This window comes from Crassostrea angulata, chromosome 4 (assembly GCF_025612915.1).
Source record: "Crassostrea angulata isolate pt1a10 chromosome 4, ASM2561291v2, whole genome shotgun sequence".
Lineage (NCBI taxonomy): Eukaryota > Metazoa > Mollusca > Bivalvia > Ostreida > Ostreidae > Magallana > Magallana angulata.
Window position 1 is genome coordinate 14,183,355 of NC_069114.1, and position 25,681 is coordinate 14,209,035.

A 25,681-nucleotide genomic window follows, 5' to 3' on the forward strand; every position below is an offset into this window, starting at 1 on the left:
CTTTTAAAGACCATGCAGAAGGATCTTTGAAAAAAACATGGGGAGGTTTATACCCTATTCACATTGTATCTGTGTTTCATAATTATGAATTATTTGTTGAGTTGATTAGGATAGGCGTAAAAGTCAATGAAAAGACTGACAGTCACGGTGGTTGGACGCCTCTTCTGTTAGCAGCTGGTAACAATACTGCAAACGGAAACAATAACCATAAAGATTCAGGTGCAGAAAGAAGAGATAAGACTGTACAACTTTTACTGAAGAATGGAGCAGACATTAATTTATGTAACGAGAACGGAGTCAGTCCTCTCTATATAGCTTGTGAAAACGGACATGATAGCACTGTACAACTTTTACTGAGTAATGGAGCGGACATTAATTTATGTGAGGAGGACGGCGCCAGTTCTCTCTATATAGCTTGTCAAAACGGACATGATAGCACTGTGCAACTTTTACTGAGTAATGGAGCACACATTAATTTATGCATGAAAAACGGAGCAAGTCCTCTCCATGTAGCTTGTCTAAACGGACATGATAGCACTGTACAACTTTTACTGAAGAATGGAGCGGACATTAATTTATGTAAAGAGAACGGAGTCAGTCCTCTCTATATAGCTTGTAAAAACGGACATGATAGCACTGTACAACTTTTACTGAGTAATGGAGCAGATATTAATTTATGTAAAGAGAACGGAGCCGGTCCTCTCAATATAGCTTGTCAAAACAGACATGATAGCACTGTGCAACTTTTACTGAGTAATGGAGCACACATTAATTTATGTGAGGAGGACGGCGCCAGTCCTCTCCATAGAGCTTGTCAAAACGGACATGATAGGACTGTGCAACTTTTACTGAGTAATGGAGCAGACATTAATTTATGCATGAAAAACGGAGCCAGTCCTCTCCATGTAGCTTGTCGAAACGGACATGATAGCACTGTGCAACTTTTACTGAGTAATGGAGCAGACATTAATTTATGCATGAAAAACGGAGCCAGTCCTCTCCATGTAGCTTGTCTAAACGGACATGATAGCACTGTGCAACTTTTACTGAGTAATGGAGCAGACATTAATTTATGTGAGGAGGAAGGCGTCAGTCCTCTCTATAGAGCTTGTCAAAACGGACATGATAGCACTGTACAACTTTTACTGAAGAATGGAGCGGACATTAATTTATGCAAGAAAAACGGAGCCGGTCCTTTCCATATAGCTTGTCAAAACAGACATGATAGCACTGTGCAACTTTTACTGAGTAATGGAGCAGACATTAATTTATGCATGAAAATCGGAGCCAGTCCTCTCCATGTAGCTTGTCGAAACGGACAAGATAGCACTGTGCAACTTTTACTGAGTAATGGAGCAGACATTAATTTATGTGAGGAGGAAGGCGTCAGTCCTCTCTATAGAGCTTGTCAAAACGGACATGATAGCACTGTACAACTTTTACTGAAGAATGGAGCGGACATTAATTTATGCAAGAAAAACGGAGCCGGTCCTCTCCATATAGCTTGTCAAAACGGACATGATAGCACTGTGCAACTTTTACTGAGTAATGGAGCAGACATTAATTTATGCATGAAAAACGGAGCCGGTCCTCTCCATGTAGCTTGTCTAAACGGACATGATAGCACTGTACAACTTTTACTGAAGAATGGAGCGGACATTAATTTATGCACGAAAAACGGAGCCGGTCCTCTCCATATAGCTTGTCAAAACAGACATGATAGCACTGTGCAACTTTTACTGAGTAATGGAGCAGACATTAATTTATGCATGAAAATCGGAGCCAGTCCTCTCCATGTAGCTTGTCGAAACGGACATGATAGCACTGTGCAACTTTTACTGAGTAATGGAGCAGACATTAATTTATGTGAGGAGAAAGGCGTCAGTCCTCTCTATAGAGCTTGTCAAAACGGACATGATAGCACTGTACAACTTTTACTGAAGAATGGAGCGGACATTAATTTATGCAAGAAAAACGGAGCCGGTCCTCTCCATATAGCTTGTCAAAACAGACATGATAGCACTGTGCAACTTTTACTGAGTAATGGAGCAGACATTAATTAATGCATAAAAACGGAGCCAGTCCTCTCCATGTAGCTTGTCTAAACGGACATGATAGCACTGTACAACTTTTACTGAAGAATGGAGCGGACATTAATTTATGCAAGAAAAACGGAGCCGGTCCTCTCCATATAGCTTGTCAAAACGGACATGATAGCACTGTGCAACTTTTACTGAGTAATGGAGCAGACATTAATTTATGCAAGAAAAACGGAGCCGGTCCTCTCCATGTAGCTTGTCTAAACGGACATGATAGCACTGTACAACTTTTACTGAAGAATGGAGCGGACATTAATTTATGCACGAAAAACGGAGCCGGTCCTCTCCATATAGCTTGTCAAAACAGACATGATAGCACTGTGCAACTTTTACTGAGTAATGGAGCAGACATTAATTTATGCATGAAAATCGGAGCCAGTCCTCTCCATGTAGCTTGTCGAAACGGACATGATAGCACTGTGCAACTTTTACTGAGTAATGGAGCAGACATTAATTTATGTGAGGAGGAAGGCGTCAGTCCTCTCTATAGAGCTTGTCAAAACGGACATGATAGCACTGTACAACTTTTACTGAAGAATGGAGCGGACATTAATTTATGCAAGAAAAACGGAGCCGGTCCTCTCCATATAGCTTGTCAAAACAGACATGATAGCACTGTGCAACTTTTACTGAGTAATGGAGCAGACATTAATTAATGCATAAAAACGGAGCCAGTCCTCTCCATGTAGCTTGTCTAAACGGACATGATAGCACTGTACAACTTTTACTGAAGAATGGAGCGGACATTAATTTATGCAAGAAAAACGGAGCCGGTCCTCTCCATATAGCTTGTCAAAACAGACATGATAGCACTGTGCAACTTTTACTGAGTAATGGAGCAGAGACATTAATTTATGTGAGGAGGACGGCGCCAGTCCTCTGCATATAGCTTGTCAAAACGGACATGATAGCACTGTGCAACTTTTACTGAGTAATGGAGCACACATTAATTTATGCATGAAAAACGGAGCCAGTCCTCTCCATGTAGCTTGTCGAAACGGACATGATAGCACTGTGCAACTTTTACTGAGTAATGGAGCAGACATTAATTTATGTGAGGAGGAAGGCGTCAGTCTTCTCTATAGAGCTTGTCAAAACGGACATGATAGCACTGTACAACTTTTACTGAAGAATGGAGCGGACATTAAATTATGCAAGAAAAACGGAGCCGGTCCTCTCTATATAGCTTGTCAAAACGGACATGATAGCACTGTGCAACTTTTACTGAGTAATGGAGCAGACATTAATTTATGCATGAAAAACGGAGCCAGTCCTCTCCATGTAGCTTGTCTAAACGGACATGATAGCACTGTACAAATTTTACTGAAGAATGGAGCGGACATTAATTTATGTAAAGAGAACGGAGTCAGTCCTCTCTATATAGCTTGTGAAAACGGACATGATAGCACTGTACAACTTTTACTGAGTAATGGAGCAGACATTAATTTATGTAAAGAGAACGGAGCCGGTCCTCTCTATATAGCTTGTCAAAACGGACATGATAGCACTGTGCAACTTTTACTGAGTAATGGAGCAGACATTAAATTATGTGAGGAGGACGGCGCCAGTCCTCTCCATATAGCTTGTCAAAACGGACATGATAGCACTGTGCAACTTTTACTGAGTAATGGAGCAGACATTAATTTATGCATGAAAAACGGAGTCAGTCCTCTCCATGTAGCTTGTCTAAACGGACATGATAGCACTGTGCAACTTTTACTGAGTAATGGAGCAGACATTAATTTATGTGAGGAGGAAGGCGTCAGTCCTCTCTATAGAGCTTGTCAAAACGGACATGATAGCACTGTACAACTTTTACTGAAGAATGGAGCGGACATTAATTTATGCATGAAAAACGGAGCTAGTCCTCTCCATGTAGCTTGTCTAAACGGACATGATAGCACTGTGCAACTTTTACTGAGTAATGGAGCACACATTAATTTATGCATGAAAAACGGAGCCGGTCCACTCTATATAGCTTGTGAAAACGGACATGATAGCACTGTACAACTTTTACTGAGTAATGGAGCAGACATTAATTTATGTCAGGAGGACGGAGCCAGTCCTCTCTATATAGCTTGTGCAAACGGACATGATAGCACTGTGCAACTTTTACTGAGTAATGGAGCACACATTAATTTATGCATGAAAAACGGAGCCGGTCCTCTCTATATAGCTTGTCAAAACGGACATGATAGCACTGTACAGCTTTTACTGAGTAATGGAGCAGACATTAATTTATGTCTAGAGAACAGAACCAGTCCTCTCTATATAGCTTGTCAAAACGGACATGATAGCACTGTACAACTTTTACTGAGTAATGGAGCAGACATTGATTTATGTATGAATGATGGAGTCAGTATTTTATTTATTGCTTTTGTTTGGATACGTTACAATATTATAAATAATTTACTCAATAATGGCGCAAACACTAGTCTGGCTTGCGGATGGAAAGTCAATCCCGCCTTGGTTGATTGCTTTGATAAACAAGACTGCACAGTGGTATTTTTGATGCAGAAAGACAACATTTCAAATAATTTGTACAACCCGGATTCATATTTTTCTCTTTTTGTATCATGTCAGGTGGAAAGAGTGACAAGAATGATATTTTTAAAAAAAAAAGTGTAAATGGTATCATACTAATATTATATTCAAATTGTTTAATAAAGCTGACACACACACACACACGTATATATATATATATATATATATATATATATATATATATATATATATATATATATATATATATATATATATATATATATATATATATATATACACACAATTTAGCATATTTCTGCATTCTTCACGCTGAAAACAAACATTTGAAAATCCTCGGATTCCGTGTTAGAAAGATAAATACAGTAACTGAAGAAAAAATGGCCCCAAAAAATTGAAAGATATTCTTATTCTGGTTGACGTTATTTCTCATTTAGAATGAGTGAAAAGTCTCTGATAAGTATACCTATCATTGCCGATAAGTGTTGGCATCTACTTTGTATTATATAAAATTGTCTCACGAAGAGTTTATCTGCATTTACAGCTATCGACGTAAATAATATCAATTCACATTTAGCAGAACCATATTTATCACAATATCACAATAATTGATAGTTATATGATCTTGAGTCACTGTTCAAGTACTAAAATCTAAAGGTTTTGGACGTCGACTGACGTGAAGTACTTTGTCATCTTCAGCTATCAAAGCTTTCATCCTTCCATCCTGCAATTTAAAAAAAAATGTAGTCAATAAATGATAAACTTTAACATTGTTTAAAAACCATCAATATGTTGAACATTTATCACATATCAAAATTTCTTTATAAAAATATTATCTTACAATTAACTACATTTTTTTAAGCAATAAATGATATACTTTAATATTGATTAGATGTTTATTTCTCACGAATTGGAAATATTTTCTCTATTTCTAAATTGATGTAAAATTTAATTAGAAATATATACCGTTTCTCATTCAAATATGATTAAAAACACATATATATACCTTATCGTCTATTACTTCTGAACTCATGTCATTTTTCTCATCCTGTCAATAACAGATGTAAAATTTCAATGCTGTATCTGCCGTATATTTATTAGTAATTCGTGTAAATAATTACAGGAATGAATGAGTTTGTTTACTCATCGAATTAGATGTATGTAAATTTTATGCACATTACAAAATTTCTTTCAGCTTTTTAAAGCTGTGAAATTCTGAAAATACATAATTATATAAAGTAAATAATTCAATTTGTCAAAAAATATTGCATTTTGGGTAGTTAGGTTACAGGAAAAATAAGCCTCCTTCGCCTCATTGCATGCAAAAAAATATCTCCCACCGCAGCCATCATGGAAAATGTCTGGATATGCACAGATATTTTGACATAGATGACCTTAATACATCCTTAATATAAATATAGATATTTGGGGTTTTATAGGGATTCTACAGACAATTCCTAATTATACAGTCAGTTCTTGATCAAATGAACAACTTACCAATTTATTAATGGTTACAATACCCACAATCCACAATGGGGTCGCCAATATTAGCACTGTCCACACAATGTTGTTCTTCATAAACTCAGCTGAAAAAAGGCATGTTTTGATTAATGAACCATCTCAAAAATAAATATTTCCTTAGACTTTTTGAACGAATCGGTTCTATCCAAATACTACGTGTGGTAAAACTATGTTATAAAATTTAGATAAATTGATCAAAAACGCTTAAAACATTTTAGCTCATATTAAATATATACAAAAACAAGGGAAGATTTCATAAGATATATCAAGAATTAAAACAAATCTAGTGAGTTATGGTGTTGATGCGTTTTGTATTAGCGTGAATCATCAACAGATCTAGAGTAAAAGTGTTAAAGCAATTGGTGCATTGTCCCCTTTGTATTGAGACTTCTACATTTTTTCTTTGTTTTCTTTGCTCAAGTTTTCACATCTAAGTTATTCTCAACCCCTTTTTTGAAAAAAATTCTTACAACACCATATTCCGCAGCAACACATATAGAATAGAAACTATGAGATAAATTAAACACTGAAATTGCTTCTCAACATAAAAACTGAACTTATTCATTTAGCAAATAAAGCAAAAAAGTTTCACCATTGAAAAACATTACTTCAAAGAAAAACTTTGGATGTGATTTTTTTGGTAAAAATAGATCAGGCAAAAATATGTATTGAGGTCACTCAGTACAATCACAATTATTAAAACAATTACAACTCGTTTGATTTATTTTTTTCATTAGAAAAACACAAAACCTAACATAAGAATTAAAACATCATATACAATGCTTTGTATTTTAAAACCATATTCCTAAAGAGATATTAAGATAGAAATGATTCGTCCAATAAAATGAGGATTACAGAGCCAACTTAACATTACTTACCCACAAAGTCAATACTCAAAGACTGAATTATGGAATACAGCCTTTGCACCAGCTTGGACTCTAATTTTCGACATTTCCCCTAAATAAGTAAGGACATTGTGTAGTTCTGAGAAAAAAAATCATCAAATATCAATAAAATATCAAATCTTTAACTGCAATGTCCAAACTTATTGGAAAAGAGCACCTCGTATAGAAGGTTACCGGACCATCCCAGAATTCATTTGATCCAAATACAGGTGAATGTACAATATCAACTAATGAATAAGTGAAAACAATAAACTAATAACTCATTTGGCTCATATGTATCGGGCAATAAGAATGTGTTCTGTTGGTATTTAGCTGGTATGCATCTAGCAAATTCACATTGTTTTCAAACATGATACCTATTAACATAAAATTATTTGTGTTTTCTACAAAAGTTAAATAAAACAGATAAGTCTGCTTTAAATCTATACATGAAACTTTAGATATAGATAAATCCTTATCAAGTTTCAAGTTTACTGTAAACCAACTTTTATTTGCATGCGAGAAAATTTCGCGATGACTTTGCTATGTTACTGTCTAGATAATCTCGTTTTGTTCGCTAAAATAAGTCACCGCAAATATGTTAACCACAGGTAAATCGGAAAATTGCCAATAAAAGTTGGCTTACAGAAGTTTGATGCTTAGATTTTAAACTGCAAAATTTGAGTAGGTCAATGAAATCTACTTTTGAATCATATGGCACAACTTCCACTCAAGATTCATTAGCAAGTTAGATACAGAATATATGGTACATTCTAACAACTTACAAAACATTTATTGGATATGTTATACAATTATATATACATCATACAGTGTCTTTGTCTATAATAACACTACTCGATTTTGTATTTACAATCCATTAAATTCAAATAACGTATAGTTGGGGGACGCAAGCAGGTTTGCATAATGACATGGAAATCACATAAAAAAGTTAATATTCAAATATTTAATCCGGACCTACCACTGCTAAAAATTATATAAATATAAGTAATAAGGATGATTCATTCTTTGAATATTATGAGGTAATAATTTCAGTCGGAGCGTGGTCAAATCTATCATGAGGCCCTTCAGGATTTATTGAATTTGGCCACGCCCCGACAAACATTATCACCTCATAATGGACAAAGGATGATTTTTTTTATTTCTTAAGAAAATACACTTTTGTGTAAATAATCAAGAGACCATCATAGTAACATACATTTGAGCCTGAACACACCTTTTCCTAATCGTGATTTGGACACAATTTGAGAATGAATACATATTAGATTCCTGAAATATTCCACAGGGACCTATTTAAAGTGCAGGTAAAAAAAAACACCCTGCATTCGACAAGTTTTGATGACACTGTACCTTATAGTACGTAAAATATGATCCAAAATCTGTAAGATGTTAAGCTATACAATTCGAAAATGAGGCCAATGACTTAGATTTACTTTGCGTTAATTGTGAAACACCTGTTATACACTTTGATTTATTCTATCTTTTTATTTTGAATTTAGCTACTTGCACAAAGTTAAAGAACATGTATGTACTACAACAGATTCTGACTTATTAAATCTGGTAAACCTACTTGTTTACAAAATCCATTGTAGCATGGTCTCCCATCCTCCAGAAATTTCTCTGATAAAGGCTCACAAAGCTGTGAATTGGGTTTGTAGCAGCATGTCTTACATGCATCACTCCCTGTGTAGTATAACAAATCAATATAAATCCAATCTAAACAAAAAGGTATTTGTATTAACAGTAATATTTTTTCTTGTTCTTTGATAAACCTTTAAGATGCCTAAATTATATTGTAAACTTGAACTGGCCTTGATTTAAGCAACAAGGAATAATTCCATTGTATTTTTGATAGGTTGGGATTGAGATACAACAATGACATCATTTGACTTCAAACGAGATTTGTAGTTTTAAAAGACATTATATGTTCATTTGCATTCATTAACCTCAAACATTTTCTATAGATATATAAAAGATTTAAAGTTAATGATAAAAAAAACAACTTTAAAAAAAGAAGTTGTTTTTAATCATCATTATTTATTATGTAAAAACAGCTACGTTCTCTTTGATAGATATATAGTTCATGCAAGCTATATGGAGTGAAATGGAAAATGTATGATATACATGTACTTGAGGTATTTCCTGGGCATGTGAAGAATCAGTTCAGAATATTAACAGATTTTGACATTCACTTGAATACTACAGCTATATAGGTAAAAAAAAGTTAGTTAAAAGGGTTCACTGACATCATAACCATGCATTCATTAAGTTTTTCCTCTCCTATTACGGAAGTAGAAAATATTTTCTGAGATTAAATACATGTTCACTTCATATTCATAATGGCCCCACCCAAGTGCCTGAACCCAATAACCAGAGACCGTGAATTTTTCCATTTAAGTACATGACTTTACGATATCATGACCATATGCATGAATTTAGTTCTTTACAAATTATTATGGGAAAAGAGAATTGTATTTTCTAAGATTAAACACATGTTCACTCTATGGCTATTATTGTCCCAGCCATGGGGTCTCAATCCCTGACCGAAGGACCATGAAATTAAAAACTTTGGTAGAAGGCTTCATGAATCTAATTACCACGAATTTAGTTAGTCCCACAAGTTAGGGAGTAGAGAAAAAGATTTGGCCTTTTGTTTGCAAATTTGGCTCTCATGTGAACCCGGTGTAGGTAAGGTCATAAAATTTATGTTTTAATTTCTCTTATATTAGAAAGGCTTCAAATCCAAAATGGTAACGATTTTCAAAAATTTAGAAATAGATCATTCTTGTTATAGGCGTCGAGCAAAGGACGATGTAGGATGATGATGGACGACAACAGGCAAATACCAATAACAATAGGTTACCCGAGTCACTCATTTGACCTTATAGTATATTAAGTTTCAATTTTACTTTATTATGAACTGGTGAATATTTTATATTTATTAATTGGGTATAACTGAGCATTGACTTTCAGTCAGGTCAACATCAAATTTGTTAGACCAGGGTATTGGACGGAAGGACGGACGGATTGGTGGACAGACGGACAGACTGATTACTACAGGGCGCACGCAGAGCGGGACCCTAATAAAACAAATAATGTATATTCACCTGAACAGAGACATGGATATCTGTCCACATCTTTACATGGGTCCCAACATTGTCCATTTCTACATTTCCCATATCTACAATGGGAACCACACCAATCATCACAGCTAATGGCCTTTGGTGTGTTTTCCTTTTTTAAATACAATTGTACTAATACTTAATATAAATTAATTGAAACGTTTTAAAAGGAACTATTTATTAATATTTAATTGTGTTTTCTAAAATAACGATAACAAGAAACAAATGTAGCAATCAATGATGTGTAAACTACAGATAGGAATCAATGACATGTAAATTGATGGTAGCAATCACTGACATGTATAATGACGTAAGCAATCAATTGCAATGACATGTTATTGCAAAAATCCCACTTGATACTACCGGTATATGCTTCGGTTGATATAGCAATGCGTCGAATCACGACAGTCTATTTGATGTAACATTCAAACAAATCACAGGTTGCAGTTTAAATATAGAAGCGTTTTAATACGCCGATTTGGTACCCGACCACTTTTACGCGATAATGATATTTTATTTCCTAGGTGCCACTTTGACTCTTGTTTTTTATGGTGTTAACAAAAACACACCGCTCTCCATCAATATATTAAACATGTTCCCAATTTAATTTTCAGCATTGTGTTTCCTTGATAAATTCAACCATTTTTAACATATCAATTGAATTTGAGGCAGTAGATATTTTGTTTTATCTTATTCCACGAAATTCACAACAGAGACTGACAATTAATATTACAGAAATTGCGTTTTATATAACACCAATCGATCAATGGCACACTCACTTTTACAAATGTGTGTGCCCTAAATCCTGCACAATTTGTAATTTATGGCGCAATGTTAGTCTGATCTGTGATTAACCGTATTTTGTAACTTACTCTGTCTGTAGGAACATTAATTTACCTCAAAATTCATCAGAAAAAGAATATAATATTGATGTTGACGGATTGTCGCTTTAATTACCCACCTCGGATTGTTAAATACACGTGCAGATTGGGTCGCTATTTTACACAGGTTTACATGCATACAAACCACACTTCTTTATTTTATGGAGGTAATGGCGATGTTTCAAAGATTTTCAGTACAGATTTATTGAAAGTGAATAGGAGAAGGGATAAGATAGTGTAACACATCTAATGGATTTCACGGCATGTCAACCAGAATTGATCTACATTTTGAATCAAGTTTTTTTTTGTGAGGCAAAAATTAGCACTATTGCCGTCAGATAACAGTTTGTTCAATTCATGCGATATTCCACATATGGTACATTGTGAATAGTAACATAAAATATATTTGTTCACTTAACAGTTTCCGACGAATTTCTTCACAAAAACTGATAACTTCATTCGATGCGCGAAGAACAATCTGTGCGGTCTTTAACTATATGCGCCCTTTCCTGCTTTTAGAAAACTTTTTTTTGTGGGGGGGGGGGGGGTATCACTAACATCGTTTAAACATGTATTTTTAACTAACAAGCACAACTTTATTTTAAGTTTTCTTTCTCCTATGTTTTTTCTACGTGTTAGTCTTCATGAATTTGATAAATGGGCGGCAATCAGAATCTTTGAAATATACACCAATTAGAAAGTGTCGTATTAGTGCCAATTAGAAAAGCAATGCTATATCGGCAGTAGTGTATACTTACAAGCGAGATTTGCAATAAACGAACTAGCTTTCTAGGACATGTGTAATGAAGGTAGCGATCAATTACAATGACGGATTAAACAAAGGTAGCGATCAATGACGTGTAAAAAATAAAGTAGCAATCCATGACATGAAAAACGAAGGTAGCAATCAATGTCATAAATAATGAAAGTAGCAAACAATGGCATGTTAAACGACAATAGCAACCATAACAAGTCAAATGAATGTAGTATTCAACGATATGCAAAGGAAGGTAGCAATCAATGACATATAATGAAAGTAGCAAACGATGGAAAGTTAAACGAAAAAAACAATCACTGACAAATCAAACGACATGTAAATGAAGGTAGCAATCAATGACATGTGACAAGATCGTAGCAATCAACATGTTATTTGAAGGTCGCAATAATGACATTAGATGAAAGTGAAATCAGAACATGTAAATGAAGGTGGCAACTAATGACAGGTAATTTGAAGGTAGCAATCAATGACATGTAAAATGAAGGTAAAGATGAAGGACTCAAAGCATGTTTAATGAAGGTGGGAATCAATGACATGTAAAATGAAAGTAGCAATCAATGACAATTGTAGTTTGAACGTAGCAATCAATGATGTGTAAGACTAAACTAGCAATCATTGGCACGTAAAATGAAGATAACAATCAATGACATGATGTAGATTAAAAGTATCAATAAATGACACGTCAAATGAAGGTAGCAATCAGTGACTTGTTACAAAGGAAAGCGATAAATCATTGACCACATGTTAAACTAACAATCAATGACATGTAAAATGAAGGTAGCAATCAATGACATGCTAAAAAAAGAACGATAAATCATTGACCATATGTTCACCTAACAATCAATGACATGTAAAATGAAGGTAGCAATCAATGACATGCTAAAAAAAGAACGATTAATCATTGACCACATGTTCACCTAACAGTCAATGACATGTAAAATGAAGGTAACAATTAATGGCATGTTAAAAAAGGTAGCAATCAATGCATGTAAGACTAAAGTAGCAACCCATGGTATGTAAAGATGAAGGTATGTATCAATGAAATGATGTAGAACAAAGGTAGTAATCAATGTAATTATGAAGAACGTAGGTAGCAATTAATGTAATGTACAATGAGTAGCAACCAATGCTACGTGAAAATGAAGGTAGCTATCAAAGGCATGATGTAAAACGAAGGTAGCAATCAATGTAATGATGAAGAATGAAGGTAGCAATCAATGAAAAGTGCAATAAAAGTAGCAACCAATAACATGTTAAATGAAGGTAACAATGATGTCATGTAAAACAAATGAAGGCAACAATCAGCAACATGTATAACGAATAAAGGTAGCAATAAATGACATGTAAAACAAAGGTAGCAATCAATGGCATTGATAATGTTAGATAGCAATCAATGACATGATGTAAAATTGGAGTATATGTAAACTCACCCATTTAGACAGGAGGTATTGTCGACTTTAAAAGTGGCTTTTGGACAGGTAAGGCCTCCACTGATTAGGGTCAAGGATAAGGTAATGGATATTGAAACCAACAATGGCATGTAATGCAACAAGCACTTGTTACCAATGTTGCATTACAAAGGTAATTTTGTCTCAAACGCCTTCTTAAACCCTTTACATTAAAAGGAAATACATGTATGCCTCCTTTGTTGAAGTAAGTTCACTAAAAAAACAAGAAAACGAGTGACCTGCGTTGCTAAGGATACTTGAAATGGGATTTCCCCTTGCAATCAAAGTTGTCCTTCAAACTGGTCTAAGCACCGATAACCACTCGGTGCAACAGTACAATTCACACAGCAGGCATAGTTCATGGGGCTGAAAAGTCAGAAGAACATATCGGTAAGTATAAATCTTATAAACATGCAATAATTCAATATTCAACAAAGTTACTTGCAAAACAAAGTAAAATCTATTGAATGAATGATTTTCAAACATCACAGTTAAGTACCGATATAATGAATCTTACCTGCATTGAATTTGACCTCGAACTTTGACCCTGAACTCGCACTTTTCATTACAGCATTTGTCGCCTGTGTAGCCAGCATCACATTCTTCATTCTTGTCCAGACGGCCATTACCACATAAGCCCTGTCCTGAGTCTGATGCCTCTTTATATAATGTTATGCAAAATTAATAAAAAACAAATAGACCTTGAACTTTCTGTGGGATGTAGCTACCTAGTTTGCTCATCAAAACAAATAGTGTCTACTTTCTTTCTGATTTGTCATTAGAAGCTTACAAATAGTCATAGACTGTCAAAATTGGAAAGTGGTTTTTTTTATCAGAGGTCTGCTCTATTTGAAATTGATGGCGTTTCAACAGAAATATACAGTCCTGAACACAGACAGATGTTGCTGCATTTAATGAATTGTTCCTGCTCAAACCTCAGACTATGAGCAACTTTTGGATGATAGACTATTTAAACACTTATATTAGAATGAGTAGCTTTAATTTCCTCTTTTTAACTCTATCCCTCAAAATCACTATGTGTCATTTATTCAATTGTAATGACCAATCAACCAAATAATAGCAGATAAGATGAAAAGTGCAAACCAATATGCCACACTTTTTTGTTCAAACAATGTATGTTAACAAAACATGCTGCTCAGCAAAGAATAAAACACATACATCTAACATAGTTAACCTTTAAAACAGTCATATCCTTTCATCATCACAAATTTGTAAATGTACTGTCTACTACATGACGAAAAGAGCTAAAAAAAATACAGTATAATGTCATACACATTTTGCATAAACACCATGGCCTTGCTTCAGTTGGAGTACAATAAATTGAAAGAACTGACATGGGAAGAAAAGAAGACAGAGGAAATGTGGATGCATTAGAGATATGGAGTGTAGAAGTGTGCAATGTTCAACAAGTCTGGTCTACCTGATTATTTTTTTCATATCCAGAGACAGCGGAAGGATACATGATAAAGCGGCCACCGTCTGAAGTGGAGGGGCGCAGTTATCAGTGTCTGGGTCATGTTCACTCCCCCAATTATGACCTACACATTGTACAAGCCATAAAATCTGTGTATAAGGCTACAATAAAATCTTTGTAACAGAATGATACTGTAAAGATATTACATTTGGCTGTGTATTTTATTTAGTTTTAGTGATAAAAAGAATTAACAGATATACTCACCAAATTCTGAAAATATAAAACAGAAGAAAAATTATTTTCATACAAAAGGTTTGATAACTGCAGATTCTAAGTAAAAAAAAAAACATGTACAAAATTGACTGAAAACAGCTAGCTTTTACAAATTTATTCATTCAAAATTATTCATGAGTAAATTTTAGAATGGTATAGTTCAGTCCGTCTAATAGGACAGAAGACCCATTGGAAATAATGGGTTTAAAACTTCAAACAAATATAGTTACTTCAGAGTTTGTACTGTAAAAAAGGTAATACATTTCAATGACAATTTAGATTTATTTTGGGAAATTACTATTTAAACAAGAGGCCCATGGGCCACATCGCTCACCTGATGAACAATAGGTATGATAAAATCAGCTTAATGGAGTCATAATACAAACAATCTGGACAATGTACAATAAAACAAGTTTCAGCTTTCCTGGCCGATTAGTTTCTGAGGAGAAGATTTTTAAAGATTTACTCTATATATTCCTACATAAAACTCTAAGATAACTTGTTTATTTAAATCTTTCTAAATTTTTGAAGACTATTGGCAAGTTTAAAATTGTTACGTGCTGACAAAATTTAGTAATTAGTCAAAATTGATGGCATCTTTGAGATTTTCTTCAGGGAAATGTGTGTCGTCTGATATTATTTAATGATACGAGTAGATTTGGACATTCAAAATAATATATAATCAGCTAATAAAAAAGATGAGCGGGAGAATTTATGCAAAGGCGAGCATCTAACTTTTACACCAGATGGTGCTGTTTCATAGAGACACCGCTATGTAATGTGAATTTAATAACCTTATATACAGAAATGAATTTTACTTCTCTCGACGATGTAATAATATGCAAAATCCTTATTTTTATGTCAGTGGGTTGACTAATTAAATTAAAAAAAAAACAACTTCAATTGCGCTTGCTTAAATTGGAATTCTGGGAAGGAATTAGACAGTCCGTGTTAGAGAAATTCGAAGAAGTTATGAAACTGGTCAGTTTCTAGATCAAACTGTGCATTGATGTATTAAAAAACTATCATTGGTATCGTCTGTAGCCATGGTCCGGAATCCGTATGTGCAGTCATACATTGTATGTACATCGATACACCTATACCTCCTCACCTACAGCCATACAAATGAGGGTGCAACCTTCATATACACAAGCATATTAGTATTATAATTCTGGAAACTATTTATCTTGTATTTAATATATTGGGTATTCATTGTTCACATAAAAGCCACCTATATTCCACTGGCTGTAGCTAACCTTGTAAGTAAATTAAGTTGCATTACAACCTCATAATACACAACTTCAATTAAAGGTTGTTTTTTTTAATCAATTTCCATACAATTAGCAATTAATAAAATTCCCAATAACGCACATCTATCTCACTTAAGTGCAACTTTGAGAAGCGCATATATTTTTGGGAGGCAGATATATCGCTATATTATAGCCTGCAAGTCAAGTGAATTATCATGGTCTTTCAAAGAAATAAGAAATCCGTCGACAGTTGCAGTACTTTGATGATTTCTATGGCGAACGACTGCATTGCATAATGTAGTCGTATTTCCCAAGAAAAAAATTGTCTTTGTCTTCAAACTTTTAATTATAATATATCATGAATTATTATGTTCATAACAATAAACGTTTAGCGTGATCAACAGGTTAATTTATTAGCCACATTCTTAGGTTACGATTTCACATCTTTAATGTGAAGATGATTGACTTAGAATAATAGTCTTATTGTTTATAAAAGCACCCTTCCAGTTGTTACTCAATTACATATGTTCTGAGTTGTGTGCGCTGAAGCGACACAAGATCTTCGGTCGCACGTGGCGATTGAATTAACACAGACTGACCGAATAAACACACGGGTGGGAAAATTAAACACGTTGAGGAGAAAATGTTACACATGAGAAGAAGTCACCAAAAATGATTTTCGACAGATCTGGATATCTTTTCGCCAATTTAAAAAAATCCAGCGCGAGCACTTGTCAGAGGGGCGGGAGGAGGGGGGACACAGCACTGAGTTCGCTTCCACACTGAAACGAACAACCATGTAGAAAAACTACAGAGTGATTAATATGTGACTGATATAATCTATTAATCTTAAGTTGTTTAAAACTCATGTGAATATTCTTTTAAATAATCATCAAATGCCTCAATTCAGGACAATTCAGGACATTCTTTTATCGTGCTAGCACCTACCGCAAACATGTAAATGTAACATGGAACTTTGATTATAATTTGATTTGATTTTTAAACTACCTTGTACGCTATCGTATAATTAAATCAATGCTTAATCAACTGTACAAGTAAAATAAAATTTATTTTCGTCTTAAATCTATATAATAGTTGAAAACATAATAAAATATACTTCTGTCCGTGCAAAATATGAAACATGAACGCGTGATAAGGTACATATAGAAGAACACGAGCCGACCGCAGATCACTTGTCCACTCGCGCTGGATCTCCTCGGCCATGTGCGAGGGATAATCATCATTTAATATTTTTTTTTGGGGGGGGGGGGGGTTAAATTTTTTTAAGATATACAAACCAACCATTAATTTATGTCTGACTATGTTTCCGATTTGGAGTAGTATCTTTCATTAATATTCAGTTACACTCAAATGTTTAATTAAATAAATACAAGATGGACAAACTTTTATAATATAAAATTAAAACAGTTCTTGTATTTACGGCTATATAAACTTAAACACGTTTATCTTCATTTAAGTGTGCGTCGCGGTGTGCGAATCCTGTGTATTAGATAACCGCTTACCGCTAGTAGTGCAGCCGTGGCTGATCGGCCGTGGACGAAGGATAGATTACGTAAAGGTACAACGCACAGACACGCACATCTCAGAACCCAGGAAGATTTGAAAAGTTTGCCGTATAACGACCATGTTCTATCAAATAGACGTTCTTTATTTTAAACTTAAAACCCACAATTGATCTATGTCTGATATTGCTTTAGATTGAGAATGACATTGCTTTTATTAATTAACTGAACGATTTCTTCATTGACACCCAATCGTTTAGTCCATAAACTTTTATGTGTAATCAAAACTACAACAATTTTTGAGTTCGCGACTAAATAAACTCATTTGTGAGAGACGCAACTCTCGTGTATTAGATGACCGCTGACCGCTAGGTAACTCAGCCGCGACCATGGTGACCGATTTTTTCGGCCGCGGGCGAGGGAGAGTTTCGTTAACTTGGCCAAATGCCGCGAGTACTGGTCAACACGTATTACTTTTTACCCGAATATTATGCACTACCCGAACACAAAAACAGTTTTATGAGATCAATAAAGTCACAAACAACATTTTTTGCAGCGACGCCCATATCGAAAAATTTACCGTTTTAGAGTTATGAAGCAAAGACTTTTAAGGGATCTAGACCCCTCATTTTAGGGGCTGGCCCCTTTGTTATGGTATCAAATGAAAGCTCTTGATATTCTGCACAACTTTTATTCTATTTGTTTTTAGAAAAAATTTACAACTAAAAAGTTATTGAGCAAAGATATAAGCAAAATTTAACATTTTTTGAAACATAAATTTCGATGTAATTTTTCAAGCAGTATACGTGTGTTAATCAAACATGTAAAACTAGCAGGACAACGTTCAAGATGTCTACATTAAAGATTTGTAAATTAAAACTACTTGCTACGGATCTACTCGGAGCCTTTGCAGGTACACGAGACCCACTAAAAAAATATTCAAAGGGGAATAACTCAAAACCGGAAGTAGCAATTTCACCATATTTTTTGCTATAGTAAGCTATTGTCATTTACAATAAACCCTGAAAATTTGAATAAAATCTAATGACAAACAAGCGAGATATTACAGTTTAAAGAAACGTCTAGAAGAAAAAGAAGAAGAAAAATAATAATGAAGAATTTCCAACAGAATCAGTACAAGGTCTTCCGTTGGAAACGGAAGACCTTAATTAATAGAAAGGATTGTATCCTTTACACAAAAAAACTCAAAAGTACTGAAGGTTCTGATATGAAACTGCACAAAAAGAGGTGATTCTCAGTAATTTCAGTACTTTGATTGCTAGTTGATTTTGATATAGCCACACATCAGTGTCAATTTTTTTTTTCAAACAATATGTAAAAATTAATTGTATGGAAATATAATTCAAGAGGCCCATGGGCCACATCACTCACCTGAGCAACAAAAGGTATGATAAAATCAGCTTAACAAAGTCATAATTCAAACTATCTGGACAATGTAGTATGATACAAGTAGATCCTGTATAAATAAAATTCCATTTTTTTTTTTCATTTAAGTAAAACCATTCATTATAACATTTCATATTTTGTGAATTTTCATGTTTAATTTGAATCCCAATGTGGCCCCACCCTACTCCTCAAGATTTTGATTTGAAAGAATTTAAATCTACATTATCTGAGGTTGCTTTCAGTAAAGTTACAGCTTTTCAAATCAAGTGGTTATTAAAAGATATTTAAAAGTTTTTGTATTTTTATAATCCTATGTAAAATGTGTAACGATATTTTTAAAAAAAATTCTATTTTTATAATCCTATGTAAAGTTTTGCCCCTACACTATCTACACTACATAAGGATGATTCCGTAAAAGTTTCAGCTTTCCTGGCTGATTATTTCTGAGAAGAATTTTAAATTTTGACTCTATATATTTCAATGTAACCTTTGAACCCCCCCCCCCATTTTGTGGTCCCACCTTACCTCGAGGAACCATGATTATAACAAACTTGAATCTGCACTACACGAAGATTCTTTCACACAAGTTTCAGCTTTTCTGTCCAAATGGTTTTTGACAAGAAAATTTTAAAAGATTTACACTATATATTCCTATGTAAAATACGACCTCCAAATGTGGCACTTTCCTTCCCTTGGGGGGTCATGATTTTCACAACTTTTAATCTACACTACATGAGGATGCTTCCACACAAGTTTCAAATTTCCTGGCTGATTGGTTGCTGAGAAAAGGATTTTTAAAGATTTTCGCTATATATTCCTATGTAAAAATTCAACCCCCCATTGTGGCCCCACCTTACCCATGGGGAAAGTGATTTGAACGAACTTGTATCTACACTATCTAAGAATGCTTCCACTCAAGTTTGAGTTTTTCTGGCCAATTGGTTTCTGAGAAGATTTTTCAAAAATATCAACAAATTTTCAATAAACCCTATTTATCTTCCCTTGAAATAGAGCATGGCCCTTCATTTTAACAAATTTGAATCCCCTTTACCCAATGATGCTTTGTGGCAAGTTTGGTTGAAATTGGTACACTGGTTCCAGAGAAGAAGTTGAAAATGTAAAAAGTTTATATTACAGACAAACGGACAAACAAACGGATACCAGAAAAAAAGTGATCAGAAAAGCTTAATTGAGCCTTCAGTTCAGGTGAGCTAAAAATAAAATGGTATTTCTGTTTGGGTACTGATCTGTAAAAATTTTATACTGTTAAGACTATTTACATGGAAAATAACAAAAGGCCTTGGTGCTACATCGCTCACCTGAGCAGCAATATCCTTAACTCTGATCGAATTAGCATTACAGTATCAAAATCAAAACCCACTTTGTGGCTCAACTTTTCTGGCCTAATAGTTTTTGAGAAAAGATCTTGAAAGATTTTCTCCCAAACTTGAATTTACACTACCTGAGGATGCCTCCACACAAGTGTAAGCTTTTTTGGCCAAACATTTTTTGAGAAGAAGATTTTTAAAGATTTTCTTTACATATTCAAATGTAAAAATCCATTCCCCCTTTGTGGTCCCACCCTGCCCCGGGGACCATGATTTAATAAAACTTGAATCTTCACTATCTGAGGATGCTTCCACTCCAATTTGAGCTTTTCTGGCAAAATAGTTTTTGGAAAGAAGATTTTTAAAGATTTTCTCTATATAATCGTATGTAGAAATTCATCCCCATATTTGTGGCCAACCCTACCTCCTGGGACCATAATTTGAACAAACTTGAATTTAAACTATCTGAGGATGCTTCCACTCCAATTTAAGCTTTTCTGGCCAAATAGTTTTTGAGAAGAAGATTTTTGGAAAATACCAACATTTTTTCAATAATTCTGAATTATCTTCCTTCGAAAGTGAGTGTGGCCCTTCATTTGAACAAACTTTCACCCCTTTCACCTAGTGATGCTTTGTGGCAAGTTTGGTTGAAATCTGCCCAGTGGTTCTTGAGAAGATAAAAATGTAAAAAGTTTACAACAACGACGACGACAATGCCAATGCCGATAGACAACGGACAAATCTTGATCAGAAAAGCCCACTTAAACTTTCAGCTCAGGTGAGCTAAAAAGTAAAAGCAACCACACAAATTACATTATATGTATCGATCGTTACATAAAAAAGCAAAAAACTACTGAATACAGGGTTATTTTCGCCCCATGTTATTTTCTCCCTTTTACACTTCAAACAGTTTTGCTCTGTCTTGAATTTACAAGGGCAGTTGTGTTTAAAAAATGATAATTTGAGACTCTGAAAAACACACAGTCTTAAGGTGGTATGGGACACTACCATGTTGTGACGTATTGTTTATCAAAATAAACAACAAAACCAAGCGTAATTATATAAGTATTTCTTTCCTGTTCTTGTCATCTAACACAATAGCGCAGTGGGTTAGAGGGTTTACTACGAATATGTAAGTTATGATGAGTTGGAATCCCACTGAGGGTTTTACATTTTTTAACTTTCCAAATATTTTTAAAAGCTTTTTTTTGGATTTGTAAGTCATGAGTTGGAATCCTGCTGGGGGTTTTACATTTTTTAACTCTCCAAATATTTTTTAAAGCTTTATTTTTTAGATAAATATTGTAAAATTTTTAAACTGTAAACCGATAAAAGAATTTTGATTATAATGTTCTTTATTAATTTACATTAATATCAACAAATGCCCCATACCACCTTAAATTTGCGCACTGACAGTATGATGCAGAATGCATACTTAAATTCTTTTGTAATTTTTGATTGAAAAACTACGAAAACACACAATGTACATGAATTATACATGTATTAATAATCTAGTAATTTAATTTTAAACATTAAACATGGCATGCTTTGAACATGTAGTGACCTAATATGAAATACTACAACTACAAAATTCTGAAATCATATTTCATAAATAAGTTTCATTTGCCTGAAAACCAAGGTAAGAGATACACTGGTAGAACGTGATAGGTCCAGGGTGGTTAAGGATTTAGCTAGAGCACACCATTATTGATAATTAGTGAAGGATTTTTGTGCTCAATGTGCATTCATGCATGATTCTTCTTGTACTAGAGGTGCATAAATTACATGCAAAAGTAAAATTTCTGGGACATTTTACCCATGAAAAGTTAAATAAATATTGTTGAACCTATATATATATATATATATATATATATATATATATATATATATATATATATATATATATATATATATATATATATATATAGTGAGATTGGTATATTTTTAATTCCCTTGGAAAGCAAGGGGATTTTTCCTTTTCATTACTTTGAGTTATTATAGCCATACATAGGCAGTGGAAACAGGCAACTTTTTGAAATCTTACCTTATTCTATCTATACACTGTACATATATACATCAATAAGGAAGTTTTCATTAAATCTGAATACTGAATTTTTTTTTACACTATGCAAGACATACCAAAATCATAGCACACATTAAAAAAATCAATAGAAAAGATAACCCTCTGTTATAGTTGTCAATAAATGTTATCAATGTTTAGTTGAGATGCTACGTGTGTAACTTCTTTCCAACTCCTTTTTTTTGTCAAGACTTTTTTAATCAAAAAATTAGTTTTACATATCCACAATATATAAACAGTCAACTGCTAGACCATATGCAAGCATGCCTGCTTATATATATATATATATATATATATATATATATATATATATATATATATATATATATATATATATATATATATATATATATATATATATATATAATCCTCATTTTTAAATTAGGTAAGACAAAGCATCCCCAATTATTATAAGGACCAGGTGTACATAAAACACATATGCAAGCATGCCTGCTTATATATATATATATATATATATATATATATATATATATATATATATATATATATATATATATATATATATATATAATCCTCATTTTTAAATTAGGTAAGACAAAGCATCCCCAATTATTATAAGGACCAGGTGTACATAAAACACATTTAGGTTGCACTAAAGTATTGAATTTTACTATTTATTCTTACCAAAACTGAACAACTTTACATACAGATTAAAAATTCAAAACGAACTTCTGGAAAAAATCCTCTTGACCTCTTTTTAAACAACGCTTCATTTACAATTTTCTAGAAAAATACACACGTGCATCTAGCAAGGCGTGAGACTTTTTTAGCCTCGAAGTTTCACACGTGCTTGAAAATCAAGCCCGGGCCTTTTCACCCCCCCCCTCCGGAAACAACACCCATCAAAAATTTAAATGACCTTGCATTATTACAAAACTAGGATAGTTAGACCTCTTACACATTGTTTTTCATCTCTCCTGTCTCACGTGGAAACGCCCCCAATTCAAAGGAAAATTCGGGAATTATTTTGCCTCAGCCATGTTTTGACGTGAATCTTCAGTGAAACAATGTAATGACACCTTAAGGTACCTCACTACATCTACACTTATACTTTTTTAAGCCACTACGTCACAAAATAGCGATTGAAATGTTTTGTTAAACTGTTTATATTGTTCAATTTAATTGTATATCGTCGTAGCTCAGTGGTTAAGTATTGGGCTTCTGAACCGCAGGTCATGCGTTCGTAACCAATTGGAGTTTTTGTTTATGTTAACTGAATCAAATTTTTGAAAATGTAATTTTTCGTCCAAAATTGAATATTTTTTGGCCTATTAGACTTAAATACTTCTTATCCATTAAGATATCTATCATAATCAAGTACTTTTCTGCTGATTTGAGAAAATATTTCACGGTGTAGTGAGCAACCTTAAATTAAAGTTCCACTTCCGTAGGGATGGAAGACGTGTATTTGACAATGTTTATTTTTGTTTTTCAGTGAACAGATTAGTTCTTATATATCAAATAAAGTTAGGTTAGCTGTATCTAATAATAAGGCCGAGTACAGAACGAGTGCGCACGCTTTCGCGCAGCGTTTCATTTGTATTGTGACGTCATCTTTTTGCTTGGTTGACGCCATGACGTGATAGTTTCAACTGCAGATATTCAGCGAAAATTGTTGAAAATATCTCGTTTAATGCGTAAAAATAATGTTATATTGTGGAGTAAACATAAATGTCTCGAAGTATAAGCTATATTTGGGCTCGGGTCGAAAACGTGAAGAGGGTTCAGCAAGCCTAGCCCTCTGTCACGTTTTCTTTCCCCGCCTAAATATAGCTTAATTCATATATTTCAAGACAGTCACCATGTATTTTAAATTAATGACCCGTAATATGTGATGTTATATTTATTTTTTATTAATTAAATATGTCTGAATGTTATAATAATACTATATAGATCACCTTTTCCGCCTTTGTCAAATAAATAATAGCCATTATCTGACAAATCTGGGAAATTGGGCATACAAAAATCAACTTTGAGACCCCTGGAATAAACCAGAAGGTAAAAGGGTTTTTTTTTTATTTGATCATTTGGTGCCTTTTAGCAATACCTTTTTAAAGAGCATGTCTACGAGAAAACCATGCAAATATGGAAAAAAGCTGCGGCAGCAAGTCTCAAGAATGAACAGAATTTTATCATAGGTTTAAAGGATAGCCATCTAGAGTCAGATATATGATGTTTGTTTTTGCACTGGATGTTTCTATTTATAGTAACGGCCAGTATTGCATTCTGGTTAATTATCCTCTAAAATCTAGAAAAGTTAAGAGAAAAATTGTCATATTCAGTAATTAATTACAAAATGTATAAACAATGTTTGAAAAAAAATAAGACTATATTCTTAAAGAGGAAGTTCAAACCTTTAATCGTTGCATATTTTTTTTCATATATCTATTTACACCATGAAGTCCCAAGGGTGTAAATGTTGGCAGGATGCCAAGAAATGATAATTATACATTTTTGTCAATTTTTCAGAAAGAATTTCTCAGAAAATGGCACATTATTTTTTTTAATTTTGTGTTAATAAGAAACTGTTTGATGTAATGTTACAAATATATAAAATCCATCTTTGGACTCTCAAGGACTAAAAAGTAATAAATTAACAAAAACATACCATTTTCAAATAAAATAAAAAATTTTTGGTTTTTGAAATTTTATGTTACAAGTGATTTTAATCCACTGAAGTCAATATTTGTAATTAAACATGAAAAAAACCCCACCCTATTTTGCTTTAATTAAAAAAAAATTAGTGGATATCATTGTTTCTCATAGAATTCTTATTCATTACATTTGCATTTCATTACTACTGTTAGAATTGTCTCCCCTGTTGCGCTCTTCGGTAGAGAAGGTAAACTAGTCAGAATGTTGACAAAGCTATACAAGTTCAAGTTCAGGCTACATGTGTAAGTATTGAGAAATGCTGTGAGTGTTGTTAATATATGTTATGATATTGAATGATTTTAATTGCACAAAAATTGCCCCATCTTGTTAGTGTTATTCACTATATCACATACATATTGAAGTTTGATGGAGACTTGTATCTAGTCTATAAACTGCTATTTTCTGTCCCAATTAAGCAGCACATTTGGACGAATTTTAATTAAAATATACAAACTT

General features: G+C 33.6%; 1 protein-coding gene and 1 pseudogene across 1 annotated transcript; one reads left to right on the forward strand and one right to left on the reverse strand.

Moving 5' to 3' along the window:
- The first annotated feature begins 878 nt into the window (after positions 1-878).
- LOC128179885 (ankyrin-1-like) lies at positions 879-4,765 on the forward strand. The gene is made up of 3 exons (XM_052847572.1): positions 879-1,074; positions 2,944-3,597; positions 3,697-4,765. The coding sequence occupies exons 1-3, from the start codon at positions 879-881 to the stop codon at positions 4,725-4,727; spliced, it is 1,881 nt and encodes a 626-aa protein (XP_052703532.1). The 3' UTR covers positions 4,728-4,765.
- Positions 4,766-4,865: 100 nt separating this feature from the next.
- Positions 4,866-19,679, reverse strand: LOC128182082 (ADAM 17-like protease; annotated as a pseudogene).
- Positions 19,680-25,681: the final 6,002 nt, after the last annotated feature.